The sequence below is a fragment of the Bidens hawaiensis genome, unplaced genomic scaffold, assembly GCF_021521415.1.
Source record: "Bidens hawaiensis isolate Kalapana, Puna unplaced genomic scaffold, B.hawaiensis_p1.1 tig00017009_1, whole genome shotgun sequence".
Classification (NCBI taxonomy): Eukaryota; Viridiplantae; Streptophyta; class Magnoliopsida; order Asterales; family Asteraceae; genus Bidens; species Bidens hawaiensis.
Genome location: NW_027492574.1, coordinates 226,689 through 248,250, shown reverse-complemented (window position 1 = coordinate 248,250; position 21,562 = coordinate 226,689). Strand labels below are relative to the sequence as shown.

The 21,562-nt window shown below is 33.3% G+C and overlaps 2 protein-coding genes across 2 annotated transcripts; both read left to right on the top strand.

The window, feature by feature from the left end:
• LOC143552703 (sec14 cytosolic factor-like) lies at positions 1–3,628 on the top strand. Its single transcript, XM_077042852.1, has 6 exons — positions 1–101; positions 358–616; positions 966–1,002; positions 2,338–2,455; positions 3,011–3,121; positions 3,276–3,628. The coding sequence occupies exons 1-6, from the start codon at positions 27–29 to the stop codon at positions 3,417–3,419; spliced, it is 744 nt and encodes a 247-aa protein (XP_076898967.1). The 5' UTR covers positions 1–26; the 3' UTR covers positions 3,420–3,628.
• A 4,669-nt stretch (positions 3,629–8,297) lies between these two features.
• Positions 8,298–11,787, top strand: LOC143552702 (sec14 cytosolic factor-like). The gene is made up of 6 exons (XM_077042851.1): positions 8,298–8,562; positions 8,709–8,964; positions 10,109–10,145; positions 10,231–10,348; positions 10,461–10,571; positions 11,471–11,787. The coding sequence occupies exons 1-6, from the start codon at positions 8,485–8,487 to the stop codon at positions 11,606–11,608; spliced, it is 738 nt and encodes a 245-aa protein (XP_076898966.1). The 5' UTR covers positions 8,298–8,484; the 3' UTR covers positions 11,609–11,787.
• Positions 11,788–21,562: the final 9,775 nt, after the last annotated feature.

Sequence of the window (21,562 nt, the reverse complement as noted above, 5' to 3'; positions counted from 1 at the left end):
TTATTTGCGTTTTACAAAACATAAAAATGACAACAAGTGATCATGAACTCAAACTGACTCAGATGAAAGAACAAATCCAAAAGCTAGGATCTTCAGCCGAGGTATGTAAATTGCTCTAGCTTCATGAGTTTTGTCTTATGGTCGGCTCAACCTTTTGTGTCGCTTTAATCAATCTATTTTTTAAAATAATTTTCTACTTAACTAGAATCGTCACAAATATTTTTTGTATACGAATTCTAAAAGACACAAAATCACACAATTCCAACATAAAATTCGAGACATGATCAGAAAAGAAGAAACAATATTTTTGGAAGTTTTATTTTTATAAATCATGCATGGGTTTTCGGTTTTGTGTAGAAATATGGAGATCCAACACTAGAGAGGTTCTTGATAGAAAAATCTATGGATCCAAATAAAGCTGCAAAGATGTTTGTAGCATGGCAAAAATGGAGGGCTTCTTTTGTCCCATTAGGGTATATCCCTGAATCTGAAGTTGCTGATGAATTAAAAGCTGAAAAAACGTATCTTCAAGGCTTATCATCCAAGAGTGGGTTGCCTGTTGTGATTCTTAAAGCTAGCAAGCATTATCCTGCTAAAGATCAACTACAATTCAAGAGTAACTCTTTTCTAGTCACTTAAATCATTGTTTATAATATATAAACATTTCGTTAATCAAGAACCGAACCATATAATTATCGTAAATCAGTCGCTACCGGTTAACTTTGAACAGTTATGTTGGTTATAATAATATACATAAACACTCCTAGTAAATATATATGGTGCTAAAAGAAAATATAATTACATTGATAAATAAATAAAAAAAAATAAAAAAATGTTATTTCTAACATGTTACTAAAGTTGTAATTTTATGTAACAATTTTTAGCAATTAACCCTTATCATATGTAGCTTTGAGCATCAAAGTTTCTACAAATGTGAATCACGTACTTTTCTTTTGATATTGCAGAATTTTTTGTCCATATGATTGAAAAAGGAATTGCTAGGTACGTGATATTCTTTTTTGAAGTTTTAATTTTTTTTTCTGCATTTGTAGTTGAACTTCTAGTTTTAGAAGAAATATCTAGTACCATAAGTTATCATCTGGTATTTTACTATGTAATTGGCTGATCCAAAATTTTTTTTTTATGTTAGAATTTTTAAAACCATGGTGTAAGAATTTTCAGTTTGGGTCGGTTCATATAACAAAAACAGTGTCTTAATAAAAGTACATTGTCATTGGAAATGATATAATCGAAGGTCACGGGTTTGAGGTTGCTCGCTATTCGACTTGAATAGTTCAATCAATCCTTTTTTTTCTTCTTTTTTTATTTTTTATTTTTTGGTTAAACGACGTTGGAGAATTGGGTTACTTGGAAAATTTAAAAAAATACTTTTAAAATGGTTAAAGATTTGGGCTTTTTCTTAAAAAATACCCTGGGATTTTTTTAATTGGAAATAAGAAAAATGGTTTGATTAATTTTAAGAGTATTGTTATTCTACAAAGGATGATAAAAATGAGAATGATAAGAAAGTTTTGTAACAACAAAAAAAACACTAAAAAGTAATGCAAAATTAATAAAAAAAAATTATAACCAAAATTAAAAAAACATAAAAGTAAAAACGAAAAAATGTCTCCACCATCTTCCTCGTTCTAAAAAAAAAACTCAATGTTGAGGAAAAAATATTAATGTGTATTTTTATTTATCATTGTGTTTTTTGTTTATTATCGTCATTGATTGTTTCTTTTTTTTTTTTTTGATATTGTGTTATATTAGTTATCACTGTGTTATATTTTGTTAGGCATTGTGTTATATTTTGCGATCTATTGTGTTTTTTTATTTATCATTACATTATTCTTTATTTTCGTCATTGTGTCTTTTTTTCTCGGCATTGTATCTTTTCGTCGTTTTTTTATCGGAAATGATTGGAGAAACATTTTAGTTTTTTTTTTTATTTTATATTTTGAGTAATGATTTTTCTGTTATTATATTTGTTATTTTTTGAGAGTTTATTTATTTATTTATTGTCACAAATTCTTCTCACATTTTTCATTTTAAATTTTCCCCTTGATTTTAAACTGTTATTAAAAAAGATGGTAAAATTTTCGTAGGCAATTGGTTCAATTATTGATTTATTTCATTAAAGCAATGGGTTCAATTGTTAAAAGAGACCGGATTCATTTGAAATTATCATATTATATATTATATGTTCTATTGAAACTAAAAAATGGATAGTATCGATTGAACCTGACATAATTCACGTGGCCCCGCCAATGTTTAATATTGTAATGCACAATTTACTTAATTGTTGCACTTTTAATGGATTGAAACACTTTGTAGTGGAATCAAAGACAAAGAAATTGGAAATGAGAAGGTAGTTGTGATCATGGATATGCAAAACCTAGCCTATAAAAATATTGACACTCAAGGATTTATTGCTGGATTTCAAATGTTGCAGGTAAATTTCATCATCTATAATATTAATATATATATATATTCACGTGTGAATGATACATAGCACTAAATATCTATGTGGACCATTGCAACTATCATAAAATCTAGAAGGTTTTTCTAGAAAGTGTTTTTATTTTATTTTACTTATAACCATTTGGATGGAAACCGTACACTTTTACCACTACACCAACCTGGTGGTCTTAAAAAATACTAAAAGTTAGATAAAAAATTGTCTAATGAGAAAGATTGAGTAGTTTCTCTCCGAGTAACAATTTTCTCTCCTATTTATCCTTCAATTTATTATAGGATTCTACCTAAAATTTTCCGACAACATGCATAGAACATTCACATGTTTGATGGAAAAGTGAAGAAACAAATAAGTGTAATAAATTATTATGTAGCGGGCCTTTGTCTAGCGGTATCAGTCATGAGTAGATAAATTCCCGTGAGTTTAAGTCTCATGGTTGTAAAAAACAAACAATATAGTAATATTGGGAGATATTAAGGTAATGCATGAGTTGTCGTTAATATTAATTATGTTGTGGTTCTTTTCACACAGGACTACTTTCCAGGGCGCTTAGCAAAACTTTACATGGTAAGCATGCCATGGTTTTTTGCGAGTGTTTGGAAGATCATTTCTCGTGTTCTAGAGAAATCAACATCAGAAAAGGTACGTCGATCACATTAACAAACAACATTTCTTTAGAATAATTAGATCTATACCTTATATGTTCATGTTAAATATTTTAAATGCGGATGTTGAGGTATGTTGTTTACTTAAATGTGAAAATGTACACTATTTTGACATGTGATTGGTGTTAAAGATTGTGATGATATCGGGCGAGAAAGGAAGAAAAAAACTAGTCGAAGAAGTTGGCAAGGAGACGTTGCCTGAAGAACTTGGTGGGATCGCGAAACTTGTGCTACTTCAAGATGTCCAAGTGCCTAAGCTAGCTCATGTTGAATAAACATTTCAAGAGTAAAAATGGTTATCTTTAAGTTCCAGTTTGGATTAAGTCATCTTTTCTGTTTTATGTCTGACCTCCAAAATAAGTTAAATTGGCCATGTTGGCTAATTTTAGTGTTTGAATGTTACATGTCTTACAAAACTTTCCCCATGGTTTCATGTTCTTTAAAATTTCCTTTATAACGATGGTTTTAGATCGATCAATTGCGTTTACATGGTTTTTGTCCGCCCATTCACACGCACTAGGCACTCAAACTGCAATAAACTTACCATGAAACTGTTATGTGACTCATACAAGTATATGTGAGTACTGTTGCATTTGTTGTCCGTGTGGTACAACGAAAGCATTACAAGGTGACCTAGTGGTAAGGCACCTGAATAGTTAACACATCTTGGATGAACATCAACATTAGAATAATATGCTATAGTTGAAAAAGTATGGATGCATTTTCCTGACTTCATTTACTACAACATTTATCTTTGTCAATTGTCAATACTTCCATTTATAAAATAAGCTTGGGCCATAGTTTGTCAAGAAAATGTATTTATCATTTAATGTAGCCCAAGCCCAACCTTCCCAATGGGCCGTCTCATTGGTTATTCACTTATTCGTTAACTTCTTTTTGGATATGCAAAAATTTTACAAGTCCCACTGGAAATTGAGATTATCATTATTTTTTATTTCAGTTTCATAGTTTTAGTTTATGATTGAGGTGTGAGTTATGTTTTAAGTTTTGTCAAATATTATAGCCATATTGGATCACGGCTAGAATTAGGGGTGGTAATCGGGTCGGGTTAGTCGGGTTTTCCTTAAAAAATATCTAACCCGCAACCCGACCCTATTAAGGTTCGGGTTAGTCGGGTTCGGGTTATTCGGGGTTCGGGTTTGTCGGGTCGGGTTAGTCGGGTTAATCGGATTGACCATGTTACTTTATAATTTTAAGTTGTTTTATGTGTTCGTAACTTGTAGGTTGCAAAATTTCTTATTCCACTTAATTTTCAATTTATTTTAGAAGCAATTATGTTATAACTTCACATATAAACCTGTAAACGAACCGAACAAACATGAACAAAGGCATGTCTGTATTCTTTCATTTAACTTTTATCGAAAACGAACACTTAATCGAACAAATATTTGTGTTAATAATCGTTCATTTAAAATCTAGACGAAGAATTCACGAACATTAATGAACATAATTAAACAAAGATGTTGCGAACATGAAGGAACATATATGTACATATATTAACGAACACAAACATACATTAACAAACATAAATGAACGCATTTAAATAAACACATAAAAACAAATATAAAACATATTAGGGTGATATAATTACTAAATGCAAATAATATTTAATAATTTTCTATTAATATGTAAACGAGCATGAACGAACACAAACAAACTTAAATGAACAATCATAAATAAACATTCACAAACATAGTTGAACGAGTGAAATATGTGTTCATTTTCGTTTGTTTAATTAAATGAAAACAACATAAATGAAATTTCCGCCGAACAGTTCATGAACACAACATTATTGGCTTTATGGTGCTTATTTCACCTTTTAATTATTGTATTTAAAGTTAAGTATCACCACTAATCTGTTTATTCGGGTTAACCCGAAATCCGACTTTTTCCCAAAAATGAACTCGAAACCCGAACCTATTAACAATTCGGGTTATTCGGGTCAACCCAAATAACCCGATTAATACTTTTTGACCCGATTTAACCCGAACCGAATTTGATTATTCGGGTTCGGGTCGGGTCGGGTTAATCGGGTTTGGGTATTTTGGACACCCCTAGCCTAGAATAGATTGATCTTTTATTGTAATCTTTTGTCATTTTATGTTGAGAAGTTGATCCATGAGTTGACAAAGCCTTGCTTGGATTAGTTGGACACGGGAAGACGACGGAGAAATAGCCCAAACTTTAAACGAGTGTGACATGGGCTACGAGTAGAGCTACAGAGCCTATATACGACTAACGGGCAAAAAAGGTCGGGCTATCCAACTCAAATTTCATCATTTAGCGGTCCAATTTCGTAAAGGAATAGTTTTCCCCAAATTATGCCAACTTTAACTTCTTTCCATATAGCATAAACACCTAAATCACGAAATTGCTCTGACTTCTTTCCACGTTTCAAACCTCACTAAATAATATAAAATTTTAATATACGTGATACATGGGGCCCACCTTTCACATCTGCTGTAAGGTTTGCAGTTTCAAACCTCCTCATAAACTTTCATTTAGAACCTTCATACAACGTACTCGTGCTATCTCTTGTGGGGTTGGAACTTTTAAACAGTGCTACAAAATACGTGTTGTGGATACTCTTACTAGTTAATATACATGGCATAAATGAAATGAATGATTTTAAATAAACTAGAAAAAAACTAGTGGAAAACTACCATTCTAGATTTCTAGTTTCATCTCTTAGCCGGTCGATTGAGTGTGTAAATAGGATGGTTGAGTTAATAAGTGAATAAGCCAACACAATAACTTATCTAGCCACCAGTTCGATTTTCACATGCCACAAAATTTAAATGAAAAATGGGCTTAGGCCCTACGTCCAAATATTCAACGGAAAGTAAAACTAATAAATTACAAAAGTGGTCCAGGCCGGCATTTATATATGTTGACTATATATTCAATAATTTGTATTCTCAATTGATTTGATCTGCCTACAGATAAGATGCATTTATTATTTTGGCCCTCAAAGTGATCACATGAGTTTGCTCCACCAGAAAACTGTAGTTAACCACAACCATACCATTTGTCCTATTGGCCGGTGGCAAAGCTTGGACGAAAATGTCGAGGGGCGGACGAAAATACACATTAAAAAAACGTAAACGGAGGGGACCGGAATCAAATTTTTGGATGAAAACAGGTATATTTACACTACTGCGCGAGAAAACGGAGGGGACGAAGGCCACTCTTGGCCCCAACTATCCTTCGCCATTGCTCTTGGCCAGTATCAAAGTGTTAGATAAAGATATGTTTTTCTGAGTGATATGCATTCGGGTCATATGATCAACAACTTATTGATCTAATTTAAAAATAGATTTAAAGAGTTTGTGAGTAGTTCTAAAAAGAAGTTAAACTTACTCATAACCATCACAAGATAGTAAGCTACTTAGTTTATACGAGTCCATCCACGAAATTAGACCATGCAAAATGCTAATGTACGTGTAAATTTGAGCAATCGAATATAAACATAAGACTAACCTGAATTGGTTGTGTCGGCATAACAAAATAAAATAAAATTCTTTTCATACACACTTGATGTTATGAATAAGAGAATGACAAACAAGGTTATATAGCAAAATATTTAACAAATTAAATAAAACATTTTCATGAATAGAACTTTAAAACACTTCAGTATATCATTTGAAAATATAGGGGGTTAAAATGTTAACTTATTTTTTGAATGTTGTGGGAGTATTAGGAAAGCCAATTCTTGGCTAGCTAACGCAAGGTTGTCATATGCACTGAAGTGCACGTTATATCAACTTAACTCTATTCCAAATACATATGTAGGCAAGTATGTCGTTTTGAAAAGAGATGTATTATGTATATAGCATACGTGAGGCAACTTAACTAGCTATGACGATTGTGTTGAATTTTTAAGCCCGAACATGAATCATATATTATTCAGGCTAAGAAATTATTAGAATACATTTAGGAGATATGTATGTAAATTATCGCATTTGAGTCATGATTTTATTTCTTGTCATAAACTATGTAAATTTGTATCCATGTATATATTGAGGTTATGAATAATAATACCGAAATTGTTCTTGACCAATATGAAAGACAAAACTACTTGAATTAATAACTTAGTTTACAGAATACATTTATACACATAATTAAAAACATGCAATTTTTTCCTTGATAAAATATAATGATCCAACAAAATGGTTTTATTTTATGTTATCAGAAATATTTTTCTTAACTTTTTTTAATATACAAAACTCTTTTATTTCCAATAATCCAACAAAATTTTATCAAAAAGTTTTCCTAATAATACCTTTTAAATTACCCATTTTAATAAATAAGTTTTTATTTCATCTCTTTTAAAAATTAGAAAAAAAAACTAAAATTGAAAATGAAATGGATGTCATCCATTCCTCATGAAAGCAATAATAAATTAACGGCAGATGTTTTCTCTTTGTAATGAGAAGAATAGTATGATTGCCACAAAAAAAAAGTATAGAATAGTATCATTAAATATTATTATTATTATTATATACACTATTAGAAAAAGAAATGTTTTTCTACAATTGAATTTATAGGAAATTTGTAAGAAAATCCAGTTTCTAATAGTTTTCCAACAAAAAATTATGTTGGAAAAACACATGTTTGAAAATCGTTTTTAAATATTTTTAACAATTTTTCTTACAAAATTGCTACAAAAACATGTGGTTGTAAACTTCCTACAACTTTTCTACAAAAACTATTTTGACTTAACATAATGTTTATTAGATAATGTGTAGCAAAGTTGGAGCTGTTGCAAGCCAAAGAAATTTATAGGAAATTTTTATAGGAAAATGACTTATTTTCTAGTAGTGATATAACTGATTTCAAACCAGTAGATGCTAGAAGAACACAAAGAGAGAAAGAAAATGTTTCAATTTTATAGTATTTGGCTAAATATAACTAGATACAAAAATACTGGTATATACAAGTTCGGATCGATTAATTGATTTGAACCGAATTAAAATACTTTGAAACACAAAATCGAAAACTTAATTCAGTTTCGGTTTCAAACCTAACCAAATACGTGGTTCAATTCGGTCCATTTCTAATTTAGTTGTTTTAATTTTTAAAATCTAATACTATTATAAATTATCAAAAGTTAAAACCGAAGAAAAGTTGAATTATGTACACTTGCTCATCATTTATTTCTCTTTTGACATAATTCGTCTCTTCCACTCATTTCTTTATTCCTTCCTTAGTCATCTCCCCATGCTCAATTTTCCACTTTGAAGTTCCTAATAATATTATTGTTAAGGGATCCTTATCATTAATCTCCAACTATTCAACCCAAAAATACCAAAAAAAAACATGGACACAAATCAAGAACTCAAACTCAAACTCACCCAGATGAAGTCTTGTGTCCAAAAACTTGGTTCATCTACACAGGTAATTTATTTTATTTATTAATCTATTACAGTGTTGCATAACTTGCTAGGTGCTAGTCTGGTGGTTAGGTATATAGACTAGCGATTAATCTGGATTAATCTGGATTAACTGGATTGGAATTTATATGTAACTTTTCAAATATACAGAAGTACGGCGACCCGACATTGGAACGGTTCTTGATTGCAAGATCTATGGATCCAAACAAAGCTGCAAAGATGTTTCTGTCATGGAAGACATGGAGGGAATCATTTGTACCGTTGGGATTCATCCCAGATTTAGAAGTGGTTGAACAGTTGGAGGCTAAAAAGGTCTTTTTACATTGTTTGTCTAATGATGGGTACCCTATTATGATCATCAAAGCTAGCAAACATTATCCTGCTAAAGATCAGCCACAGTTTAAGAGTAATTAATTTCTTATTCTTATTTATGTTATTTTCTTTTTAGATTGCAAGTGTTGGTTTTCATAGAAAGTATTTTTTTTTAAGTTTTGGATGGTTTGGTAAACTCTATGGTTAGTCTTTTTCATTAAAGCAACTCTCTTGTACTTTCTTTCATGATTTTTTTTCATCTTAAATTCCTAGATAATAGAAGGGGGGTCCAATGGCAATAGATACACCACCCGCTTGGTACGCATAGGGGGTGTTTGGGATTAAAAGTTAAAAGGTGTTTGGTATTGTATGTTATTGTAAGGGAATAAGTTAATAATTTACAAAGTTGTAACTTATTAACTTATAAAAAAAGTTATAAGAAGGTAAAATAAGAAATCCTACACCCTTATAATACAAGTACACAACATTGTCATATCAGTCAGTTTCTATAAAGTTAAGCATTATGTATCACACTTTCTATAAGGTTAAGCATTATGTATCACCTTTGTAGATCACCTTAAACGATTTGTGTACAAAACTCACATAAAACCTTATTTTATTTATATATGGCCTCCTATAAAACTTTTTCAAATATTATAGAGGTTGTATACCCTTATACGACCTGTATAACAGTGGAAAGTGGTGCCCACCCCACCGTTTTCCACTTCTCCATGAAGATGAAATCAACTTATTTAATTATTTTTGGCGTTCCTAGGCCTTATTAAAGATTATTTCTTTATCGTTATTCGTCTTGGTTATTTCATTTGATTGGGACAAATTGTTTTTTAAATTCTCTTGTCCTTGGTGATATTCCTCACATTGTTTTTTCCTGTTAAGTTTTTTAATGGTTAGTTTAATATATCTTGTTGAGTAGCATTTGTTTTTTAAATAAAAAATCGGCATGTAAAATTCATTCTTCGAAAGGTACCGTTAACAACTTAAACATACCTTCTTTATTGCATTACATCTTCAGTACTTAGGTTTATGTACACAACTTCACCAAATAGTGTGGTGTACTTAAATTGTATATACAATATAGTAATGAGTTAGGTGGATCAGTTGGTGTCTCACTTCTAAGTTCTAAGTTGACTTTTCTAATACCATTGACTGTTGACTTTCCATGCATCTTTGGATGACTAGTGCAAATCTAATACTTCTTTTTTATGTACTAAAAACAGAATTTGTGGTTTACTTGCTTGACAAAGTAATTGCAAGGTATGTTCTTAAGTTCTTTATTAAAATGAGTAATTATTAAAATGTGATTTTAATTAAAACCTTAATCTTGTTTTGCTCATTTCAGCGGCGTCAAAGGAAAAGAGATAGGAAATGAGAAGTTGATTGGTGTTCTTGATTTAGATCAAATTGCTTACAAAAATATCGATGCTCGTGGATTAATTACCGGATTTCAGTTTTTACAAGTAAATCCTTATATGCATTTTCCTATGTACATTCAAGTCGTTATTTATTAAACATGCAAAAATCATGTTCTTATTTAGCCTTTTTATGTTACCTTGGTTTCGCTTATTGTAGGCGTACTACCCTGAGAGGTTAAAAAAGTGTTACATTTTAAACATGCCGTGGTTTTTCGTGAGTGTTTGGAAGTTGGTTTCGCGGTTCTTGGAGAAAGCAACTTTAGAGAAGGTATGGTATATGCAATATGACAAATGCAAATAAAATTTGATCGATAACATGATAATGTATCATCATCATCGTACTCAATATTCCACCAATAGCAAAGCTATGGTAGGGTCTGAGGAGGGTAAGATGTAGACAGCCTTAGCTCTACCCCATGGGGATAAAGAGGCTGCTTCCGGTGAGACCCCCGACTCGATAGTAGTTTTGCATCAAGCCTTGGACATAAGGCACATAACACTCAATCATCGGGACACCGACTGATTGGTGCATGTACCCTTGTCTTTCAGCTATCAACACCACCACATGATGCCTGATTAACCTTCCGCCACTTTTAACGTTATTTTCATGAGATTAGTAAAATAACGTCAAAACTAGTGCCGTTTCACTTTTGCCCACCCAAGGGTTCACACATATATACATTATATGCGTGCACCGTAAGCTTGGCGTGATAACATGATAATGTATGAAATTAATAATTTCTTTTTGCAGGTGAAATTGAAATTGCACTAATTTCATACATGATAATGTATGAAATTGATAACATGATAATGTGAACCCTCGGGTGGGCAAAAGTGAAATTGCACTAATTTTGACGTTATTTTACTAATCTCGTGAAAATAACGTTAAAAGTGACGGACGGTTAATCAGGCATCATGTAGTGGCGTTGATAGCCGAAAGACAAGGGTACATGCACCGATCAGCCGGTGTCCCGATGATTGAGTGCTATGTGCCTTATGTCCAAGGCTTGATGCAAAACTACTATCGAGCCGGGGGTCTCACCGGAAGCAGCCTCTCTATCCTTATGGGGTAGAGGTAAGGCTGTCTACATCTTACCCTCCTCAGACCCTACTATAGCTTTGCTATTGGTGGGATATACTGAGTACGATGATGATGATGATTTGCAGGTTGTAATAGTTAGCAATGAGGAAGAGAAGAAACAGTTTATCAGAGATGTTGGGGAAGATGTTTTGCCTGAAGAATATGGCGGACGTGCGAAGCTTGTGCCGATTCAAGATGTCATACTGCCTGCATTGGAGGATTAAGTGTAACTTTAATTGTAATTTAACTAAACCATTGCTTACTGTTAATAATCTCATATCATTATATGAATTTTAATCAATTCTAGTATTTGAGTTCATATAGTTGAGTACAAGGAAATGGATTGGTGAATGGAAAAGTAGAGTACAAGAAAATGGTCTTTAGGGTAATGCTAACCTTAAGTCTTTAAAGTGTTGTTAACAACTGATTTTGTTACATGATAGTGATTGATAATTAAAAAAAGGTGATAATTAATAATTGATGTGTAACTACCTAAAGTGGTTGTGTGGTCCTCTTGTTAACAAGATGTTATAGTTATGTAGTGAGATTTTATTTTCTGAAAAACAAAAACCTAAGCTCTCAAAGATCTTCACGGAACGGCATCTCACATACAAATCTATTTCTTCTTAAACTACTTCAAGAGAAAATCTACATATACCAAGATTTGAAATTTGGTCTTCACTTCAAAAGACAATAACATTTAAAAACTGTACAATTATTAGAGCACCTCAAACGTGCTACACAAATCGAGCTCTGGATCTAGGTGGCAAGCAAGGACCACCCATCGATCCAAAGACTTCCTTCACTGTGGGTATGGTTTGGTCTGCGAGTTTGTAGAGTAACTATTGGAATAGATCTGACGAAAGAGGTGGGACCACACACACAAACATTGAGATTAAGGTTTGTAGGATTTAATGTTGTAGATACTCTTATTCTCATTTTAAAAACATGAAAGTTAGTTTAAAAACATGTAAAGAACACAAAAGAAACATATACTCATCTTTCATCATTATTGCACTTAGACCCCTTCACTTTCTTATTTATTATTTTCGGGGTCACATATTCCTTCCATTCATGCAAGTGTTATTTTGATGTTATGCATACTTGCATAGTTGTTGCGAAAACAATTGGTGTATGACATCATTTGGGCCTTTGGTTGACCGTAAGTCTAAAGGTACATACTACATAGAGACTTAAACTCGAGATATTGTGGTCGAATTAAGTCTTTCATTTTATGGACATCCGATGAATCTAATACTGTTGTTTTTAGTTTGTTGAAACACATTTTACCTGCATGTATTAACTTATCATCATGAAAGATCTAGAGATGTACCAAAAAAACCGGTTTGGAACCGGTTCACTGCAAAGCGACCCGAACTAGTTTGACACAGAAACCAGTTTCAACCAAATTGGGTCCCAAATTGACATTTCTACCGGTCCCCTTCTGAACTGCCAAACTGGTTATAAAACCGGACTAGTTTGAGAAAAACCAGTTAAAACCAGTTTTAAACCGGCTTCTAAACCAAACCGATTATGTTTAAATACTGGTTCAGTTTAAAAACCGGTTCTGTTTGACAAAAACACCGGTTTTGTACACCTCTAGGAAGATCGAAGTTGGTTGTTACTTGTTAAGTAGTTAATTAAAAGAAATACTCCTGCCAGTAAACTGGGCCTTGATCTATATCACTTAATATGATCCATTTACATAACCCAACATGTCAAAATCTTGATCCATTGATTGATCTTGCAATAATAGATCGGCCCATTTAGATGGATAATTACTTTGGACGATTCATGATCTTTCTGGCCCGACCCACTAAATCTTAATAGTTCCACTTTAAAGTTTAAACAACCAAAACCCATAAGGTTATGTGTAGTGGAGGGGCTACAATTGGGGGCGAATTGTGAAACGTGACGTCCAGTCAGCATGAAGTGAAAATTTGTTTTTTGGGTGTAATGGTGTAGGGGCTACAAGTTGGGCCCACAGTGTGTTTTTTTATTATTTTCTTTTTATAATTAAACTAATTAAATAAAAACCAATTTATTTAAATAATTAAATAAAAATGTATTAAAATTAAAAAATAAATACAAAAAAATACATAAACAAAAAAAAATACACGAATAATAAAAATAAATTATAATAAAAAAACACACCAAAGTAAAAATACACATAAAAATATCTATAAAAAAACTAATCTATTCGTCTTCATCTTCGTACTCGTCTTCGTCCTCCTCCTCGTACTCGTCTTCGTTCTCCTCCTCAACGGGACGATTATCCCACACGTGTTGAACCAAATCCAGTTGGTTATGTATATCACTTGATGTGAGCTGGTGAATGTTATACGTTCGTTGTTCTTGGGTTGGTTCAGGGAACTGTTCTGGAACGCTTCCTGGTATATAGTGTTTACGTATTGCTTTTCCCGCATCTTTTAAGATCATATTATGCAATATGATACACGTATACATGGCATCGCTCATTTTTGCCAACGTCCATACACGACAAGGGTTTTTCACATAATGCCAACGTTTTTTTAGGACCCCGAAACACCTCTCGATATCCTTTCTAACGGACTCTTTCTTCTTCTTAAAATAATCTTTTTTTTATTCGATAGGGTCTTGAAACGTCTTGACGATGATCGAGTACTTTCGATATATCTCATCTCCCAAATAGTATCCGTGAAGATAGAAGGTATCGTTGGCATAAAACGGTAAGACCGGTATGCTACGGATGATGTAATACTCTAACACGGGTGACGCGTTGAGAACGTTTATGTCGTTGTTGGACCCGACTGAGCCGAAGTAGGCTGACCAAATCCAGAGGTCGTGTAAACAAATGTCTTGAAGACTAACCGTTGGCACTCCATGGTCAGCACGAGTGTATTGACCTCGCCATGCGGTTAGACAGTTGGCCCACTCCCAATGCATGCAATCTATACTCCCGATCATGCCTGGAAAATAATGTTTGCTTTCGTGTACATCATAAATGCGAGTCAGGTCGTTTGAAGTAGGAATCCTCAGATAACGACGAGAGTATAATTGTATTATCCCTATACAAATAAATTATTAAACAATATTTATATTAAAAACAATAGTTAATACAAACAATTTAAATATTACCGATACAAAAATTCTCCAACGTATCTCTCGTTGTTTTCTCAGCCATCTTTAAATACTCGTCATTGATATCAGTCGTGTTGCCGTATGCGAGGATGCGTAGAGCCGAAGTACACTTTTGGATGCGGAGAATCCTAAATATCCTCTTGCGTCGGGTTTCTGTTGAAAATACTCATACTCCCGCTCCATATCTCCAACGATGCATAAAAATAAACGCTTGGACATCCGAAAACGACGTCGAAACATAGCGTCGTTAAATGTAGGTCTGTCGTCGAAGCAGTCCTTCATTAAACGAGCGTTCGCTTGCATACGATCCCGAAGGATATATGACCGTCTACGTGGTGCCGTAGATGGAGCAGAGCCGGACACCATGTTATTGGCGACGGCCCGAACCGCGTTCGTGACCTCTAAATGCTCTTCCGCCACTTGTCGATGAATCTGATGAATTCTTCGACTCTCGTTGATTAATTGATTCCAAATCTCGGCAGAGTTCGTGGAATTCGGGGAATTCATTGAGTTTGAAGAAGTATAAAAATAATAAAAATGATTAGTATTTTTATGTTTGGGTTTGTATATGATAGGGTAAAAATAGTTTAATTGGTTTGATATATATATATATATTAAGTATTTAAATTAATTTTTTTTATATTTAGCCGTTACCCAACGGTAACATTATTATTATTATATTATTATTTATCATTCTCGCCGGCGACAAACTAACCCTGCCCCCGCCCAAATCGCCCAAATATCACCCAGGGGGCGGTGTTTGCGCCCTTTGTCACCCAAAATCGCCCTCAACCGGCGCCCACTACATATAGCCTAAGTTGATATCAAACCCTCCACCCTCCCAAATTATATTATATATAAAAGCAAACCTAATGCTACAGTATTGAGAGTAACTTTGTAAATTCCCATGTGCTTCATGAGCATCTCCTGGGCTACACCGCCACCTCTGATGGATCACTCCGCCTCTTCCAAGCTCAGTCTCCTGAACCATCATTCTTCTACAACTCCTACTAAAGAACCCTAAATTAATCCGCGACTTTGAGAACAAGCCGAAGACAAAAAGAGGAGGCGTCACCAAGTGCAATCGACGCTGGTAATTAGATTGTATGCTTTGGATTTTACAGCAATTTCTTATTTTTTAGCCATCAATTTTATTTAGATTTGAAAGCGTACTCAATAAGCCTCTTGGCTGCCCAAATTTGGTTTAATTTTCAGATTTGATCTGGTAATTTTTTATGTGATTTTTTCTGTGATTTCTACAATAAGGGTATAGCGATAAATAGCCTAACAAAACACTTGAAAAAGAAACTAATTATATTTAACAAAACAAAAGAGTTATCCTTTTGGTCTATGGTTTTAACTTTGCTTATAAATAGCTTAGTCATCTTCAAGTTTTGATAGTGCCAGATCACATGATGTATAACTTTCTACTTTCTACTTAGTAATAGTTGCAGCTTAGCTGGGTTGGGTAAAGACTTCAAAAATCGGATCAAACTGATTCAGGTAAAAACATCTAATTAATTGCGGATCAAGGATTTGGTTAACCGCAACACGTTATTAAGTTGCAGATTAGACCATTGTGGCCTACATATAACGATTCATTCATAATTGATACTTATTTTGTCGAATATAATCACAAATCTGTATCGTTACAATAACATTCTATTTTTTTTTTATCTAAAACGCCTTTGCATGGCATGTGTAAAACATACACATCGTAATTCGACCCGTTTAACTGACTCTATCCATCTGATCCAGCAGGGATCAAAGAGTGATTGTCGCTTTAACCAAAACATAAGCATACAAGACATGCGAGATTGTACTACATTAACGACACCATCAATATTTATAAGAATGGCCCGGTGGAGCTTTAATTGCTTTGTCATTAGAGGAACTGAACATTTGGCCATCCTTCTTATCCACCTGCTATTGCTAATACATTTTCGTGCTGCCGGGCCAGAGCTTTTGGACTTAAAACAGGTAAGCTTGGTATGCGGAATTTTGATTACGCGATATCTACGCAATATATAATGTTGAAAAAAGATGAGAATATTTGAAAGTAGAGGGAAATTTGAATAAAAAAAATTTGTTTTCTTGCGCATTATAAATGTTTTTGTATTACTATTTGTGTGTTTCCTAAATGCTTTTTTAGTTCAATGTTTGTAATTTACTGTTGGTTCTTAGTTTGGATTACATAATGAAGCTGATGCCTTTGGTTCAAAGTTGCCAGATTTTTTTTATCCGAAGAGGACTGTATCATTGCACAAATATTTTTGTGAGATTAGAAGGTTGGATATTTTCGTCTTACAACAGCCCAAAAACGGCGCAACGCGCCGTGACAACATCTAGTTAAGATGAAGAAAAATGTTGGTTAACTTTTCTCCTATATTATTTTATTTCATGAAAATATATCCTTTTATACAGGCAGAAACTAAGAAACAGAAATCCGCAACAAACCAGAAAAACAACACTAATAAATACTAATTATAATATGAGTAACACGGTTATGTTCCTACTAATTATCACTTAAATTGAATTATAACGTTAACACTCCGAAGTGGTGCCATGTGAATGTAATAGAAGATGGTTTTAGTGTCGCTATTTTGGGCATTAGGGATTACTTGTTGACCAAATAATAACTCATAATAAACACCGGTACAAGTTAGGCGGGGTAAAATACACACGCTTGATATTATCGGGTTCGAAGGGGTACAGCCCCTTGACAGCCCTACTAGAATAATGTGCACTTTCCCACACCTATTTTCGTAAGAAAACAGTGGGATCCACAAGGGCTAACCTCTTGGCCCTAATAGGGCATTGCTCTAGACCTGGCTCAGATGGCAATGAGGGTAACAGACGCATGCATGCTCTCTCTCAAGAGTCCAGTAATTGTTAACAATATATAAAAATATATAATATTTTATATATAATTTTATTTAAATGAACATATAAAATGACTCATTGATTGAATGAAAAGTATGCTAGACTATAGAATTAAAAGTCATGGGTTTAATTCCTATAAGTTGTGTTCTACTTTTATGTAGAAAAAAAATTAATATGTGTTTTATATAAGTCATTTTAGTAACATGTTTACTATTTTTTTTGTTATTGTTTTAGTCCATTTTGGGCTTTTGAAAGACAAATTATCTATCACATAATTTAGAATGCGATTTTAGAGGGGGGGAGGGGGGGACTTTTTTACTTGTTTCAGACGGTAGCCCAAAGTTTGAAGTGATTATTGGAGACGACCCAGATTGCCCCAACCCCCCTAATGACGATAGCCCTTAAAACCCTACCAGAGTATTGAAAACCAAGAGGTCCCTTAATATTGAAGTCACAATATTCTTGGAGAAGTGTCTCCTCCACATATTTTTTAAATTGTGTCAATGTATATATATATACTGTGAATTCTCATTTGATGAACACGAAAATCGTAATTTTTAAATAGCCTGATGACACTAAAATCACCGCCAATCGGTCTTCCATCGAAATGTAGTGAACTTTAGACACTTTGTAAAATTGACATTTAATTCATTCGCGTGAAAATGTAGCTATTTAATTTTAGTTATTTATGTTCAATCTCAAATGTTGAACAATTGGCCACCACTATCAGATTTTACCTAGCTATTATAATGGAATTGCCATGAAGATCATGTGTAGTGGATCTTTATAGGACGATTTGTGTCATGTGATGTCACGTCACCGTAGGTTTCTTTACAACAAAAGGTGTGGATGGAGACATAGAGCCCCTTCAATCATTACCCAATTAATGTTTTTTTTTAATTTCTTTTCGTTTTTTAATAAATATACAAAATTTTGATTGGTTGTAGTTTGTGGAAAAAAAAACCTGATTGGTTGGATAAAAAAATTTGATTGGTCGCTTTGTAAGAAACGCTCTCAACCCAAAGCGCCCTGGGGGCGGTGTGCCCTGCCGCTTTGGGTTGTTTTTGTGGGCTAAAGGCGTCCACTACGCATGGTCTAACATATTTGGTACCGCTTTAATGCCCATTTGTTGAGGAGAATGAATAAAGAAATGTTGGACATGAGTACGGTCCATACAAAGATAGGTAAGAAAAGGAAAAAGGAAGCATGATTGACATTAGCAAATGGTAAACACAATAGACAAAGAAAATGGTGTAGCATGTTAACATCAGGTTGGTGGGAGTAGGCAACGGGTAGTGCCCTCGGATACCCCATGTACACCACCGTCATCATCCCCATTTTCCCGATTCTAGGAGAATGGGCAATACAACCCGAAGAAAGAAGAGGAAGGAGGAGCATGTTTTTGTGTGTGTGGTGGAGAGGGAGCAGAGGGTTGGGCGGGTAATGTGACGCCAATGGGTTCGGGTTCCTGTGGGTTTACAGCGGCTGAGGTGGTAGTCGGTGATTGGTGGGCCGGTCGGAGTGATTAGCAAAGCTTGATCATTTTTATTTGAACTATTTGGATAAGTTCGAGTTGTCATTGCTTATTTAGACCATTATTATAAGTATTCTTATTAATCAATTGTAGCTCCTTGTCATATTGAACACTATTTTCTCTAGTTTGACTAAGTTTAAACGTTGCCTAGATATATGCTAATTCCCTCCGCAGTTAATAAGATATTGGACATGAGTAATTGAGTACGATTTTTTATGCATGTTCCTTCTACATAAATAGTCTACTCTTAAGCTTCTGTTTTTTATGTGTTGTTAGTTAATTAATTCGCAATAAATAAATAAAAAAAGTTCCGTACATGACTTTCTAACGTCTAAAGTCTAAACCCACTGGTTTTAGTTTATTGCATACTCAAGATTTTGACCGAAATTAAATATATACATGAAAAATTAATAACTTATCGTTACAAACTCAAATTTGAATGTTTAAAACCTTGAGTCGTGAGTCCATTGAATCTGCTCTTCGAATTAAACTTCCATTAATTTAAAATCTTTCACACCTAATCTCATATCTTACTCTTTCAAAAAGTGTAAACTAGGCATAATCAGATAAGTTGGTATTCAGTTTAATGGCATGGAGCAATGGTTAAGATTTTGAATCATAAGATCTCAAGTTCGAAACCTGGCCCACGAGGGGTTATTCCACTGTGACGAGTTTCCTTCTTAATGGTGTTATTATGTGAGTCAGGCGTGAAACGTCAAATCAATATGGACAGTTGACATCCTGTCTCAAGATGACTTGCCTGATTATTGGGGGTGGTTCTAAACACAGTTAAAAAAAAGACATAATCAGATAATCTCGTATTCCGGTTTAGCGCAATCCATTTAATCATGATTTATAGTTATATACTTTCCATCTAGTCAAAAATAGTTAACTTGACTATATATAAAAGCCAAAATATAACTTCATTAAAAGTTAATAATATGCATCAAGTTCATACTTCTCTGTTAATTTACTGCTTTCTCATAAGTGACAATACATAGTTTTCCTTAGTGGGCAAAAAACGGGTCAACAGAAATAAATCACCGTTTAGAAGATTGTGAAGTAGACGTTACGTTACTTACGTACTATACAAATACTAAAATACGTTCGCATATGGGATAAGATTATATACTACACCCTTATTATAAGTATACTATTATTATAGTTGAGTTAAAAATACATATTGAAATCATGACATTGAAATCTGGTGATGTTTTAAGCGTTAGGTTGAACTACCTTCTCTTAATCGTCATCCTTTTTTAAAAAAATCACAAAAACTTATCATACTCTCTCTTGGAAAATCATTATTTAAAAAAAAGGTTTTATAAAAAAAAGCTTTGTAAAACATTTTTTTTTAAATGTAACAATATTTAAAAAAAAAAAACTAAAATGGTGTTTTATAGAAATATAAAATAGAAATTTTTGAAAGATTAAAGAAACTTTTTGTAAAAAATTGAAACGTTTATTTAAAAATACAAATAAAATGATTTTTTCAATAAGAAGAAACTTTTGAAAAAAATTATAAAGAAAAGAAAAGCATATCTAAAAACTTCCAAAATCGCTTTAAAAAGCCACATTCTCTAGCCAGTATTATACAATTTTTTTTATCAGAATATATTATATAAACTTCTGGTTTTAAATAATCATAACTATGTTTTATTTACAAATAACAATCTTAAATTAATATATGGCTGGTGACGATCCCAACTAAATAGGTATTTATATCCAACGGTTCGCGACTAACGGAATGTTAACTCCGTTAGTTTGATGCTTACATGACATGTCTAGTGATAAAAAATCGCTTATGTGACATGTCTCTCTCCCACTCCCTCTTCTACAATTCACCCACCACCACCACCATCCGTCGCCGCCAACCCCCTAGCATCGCCACCATCAAACATGTTGCTATCGCCACGTTGATTCCTTAAATTTCAGCAGTTTACATCACTAGAACCATAGTATTAGTAGTTGAAGCTCTGTAAATTCAAATAATTGAAGCTCTAAAATTAAAGCCTTACTAAAATTGAAGCTCAATAACTTCAAATAATCAAAACCATAGCATCAGAGTAACAACCTTCATCTCCGCCAGCTCGCCACTTATACGCACAAGCAATTCAATGATTCGTTCATGTTTTCCAGCACTGATACTCGTTAATTCGCATGCATCATGCATTTAATCAATGTTTTCGAACAACAAAACAATGCAATTAAAAAAACTCGTTGAGCCAGGGTTTGAATTTGTCGTAACAGTTAGGGTTTGTTGGTAATTTTGTGAAATTAGGGTTCAATGGCGCAAAATAGCCAGGAGATGGACCCTATCGTACTGGATGATATTATTAATCGGCTTTTGGAATCCCAACAATCGAGGACTGTACGATCGCTTTCAGAGGTGGAGATCCGACAGTTTGGGATTCCGAAGCTTTTTTGATAAAGTGGTGGTGGTCGTAGGTGCAATCAAAAGAAGAATAATTTTGAAGGAGTGTGAGTGTCATTTGCAATAGGATATACTTGAGATTATTTAAAACCAATTTTTCTATTCATAATAAATGTTGTTTACACATCCGTAACAACGTACATTTGATATACATTTTTTTTTGTTATAACAACCAACAATATTTCATTCCAAAAAAAAAACATCAAA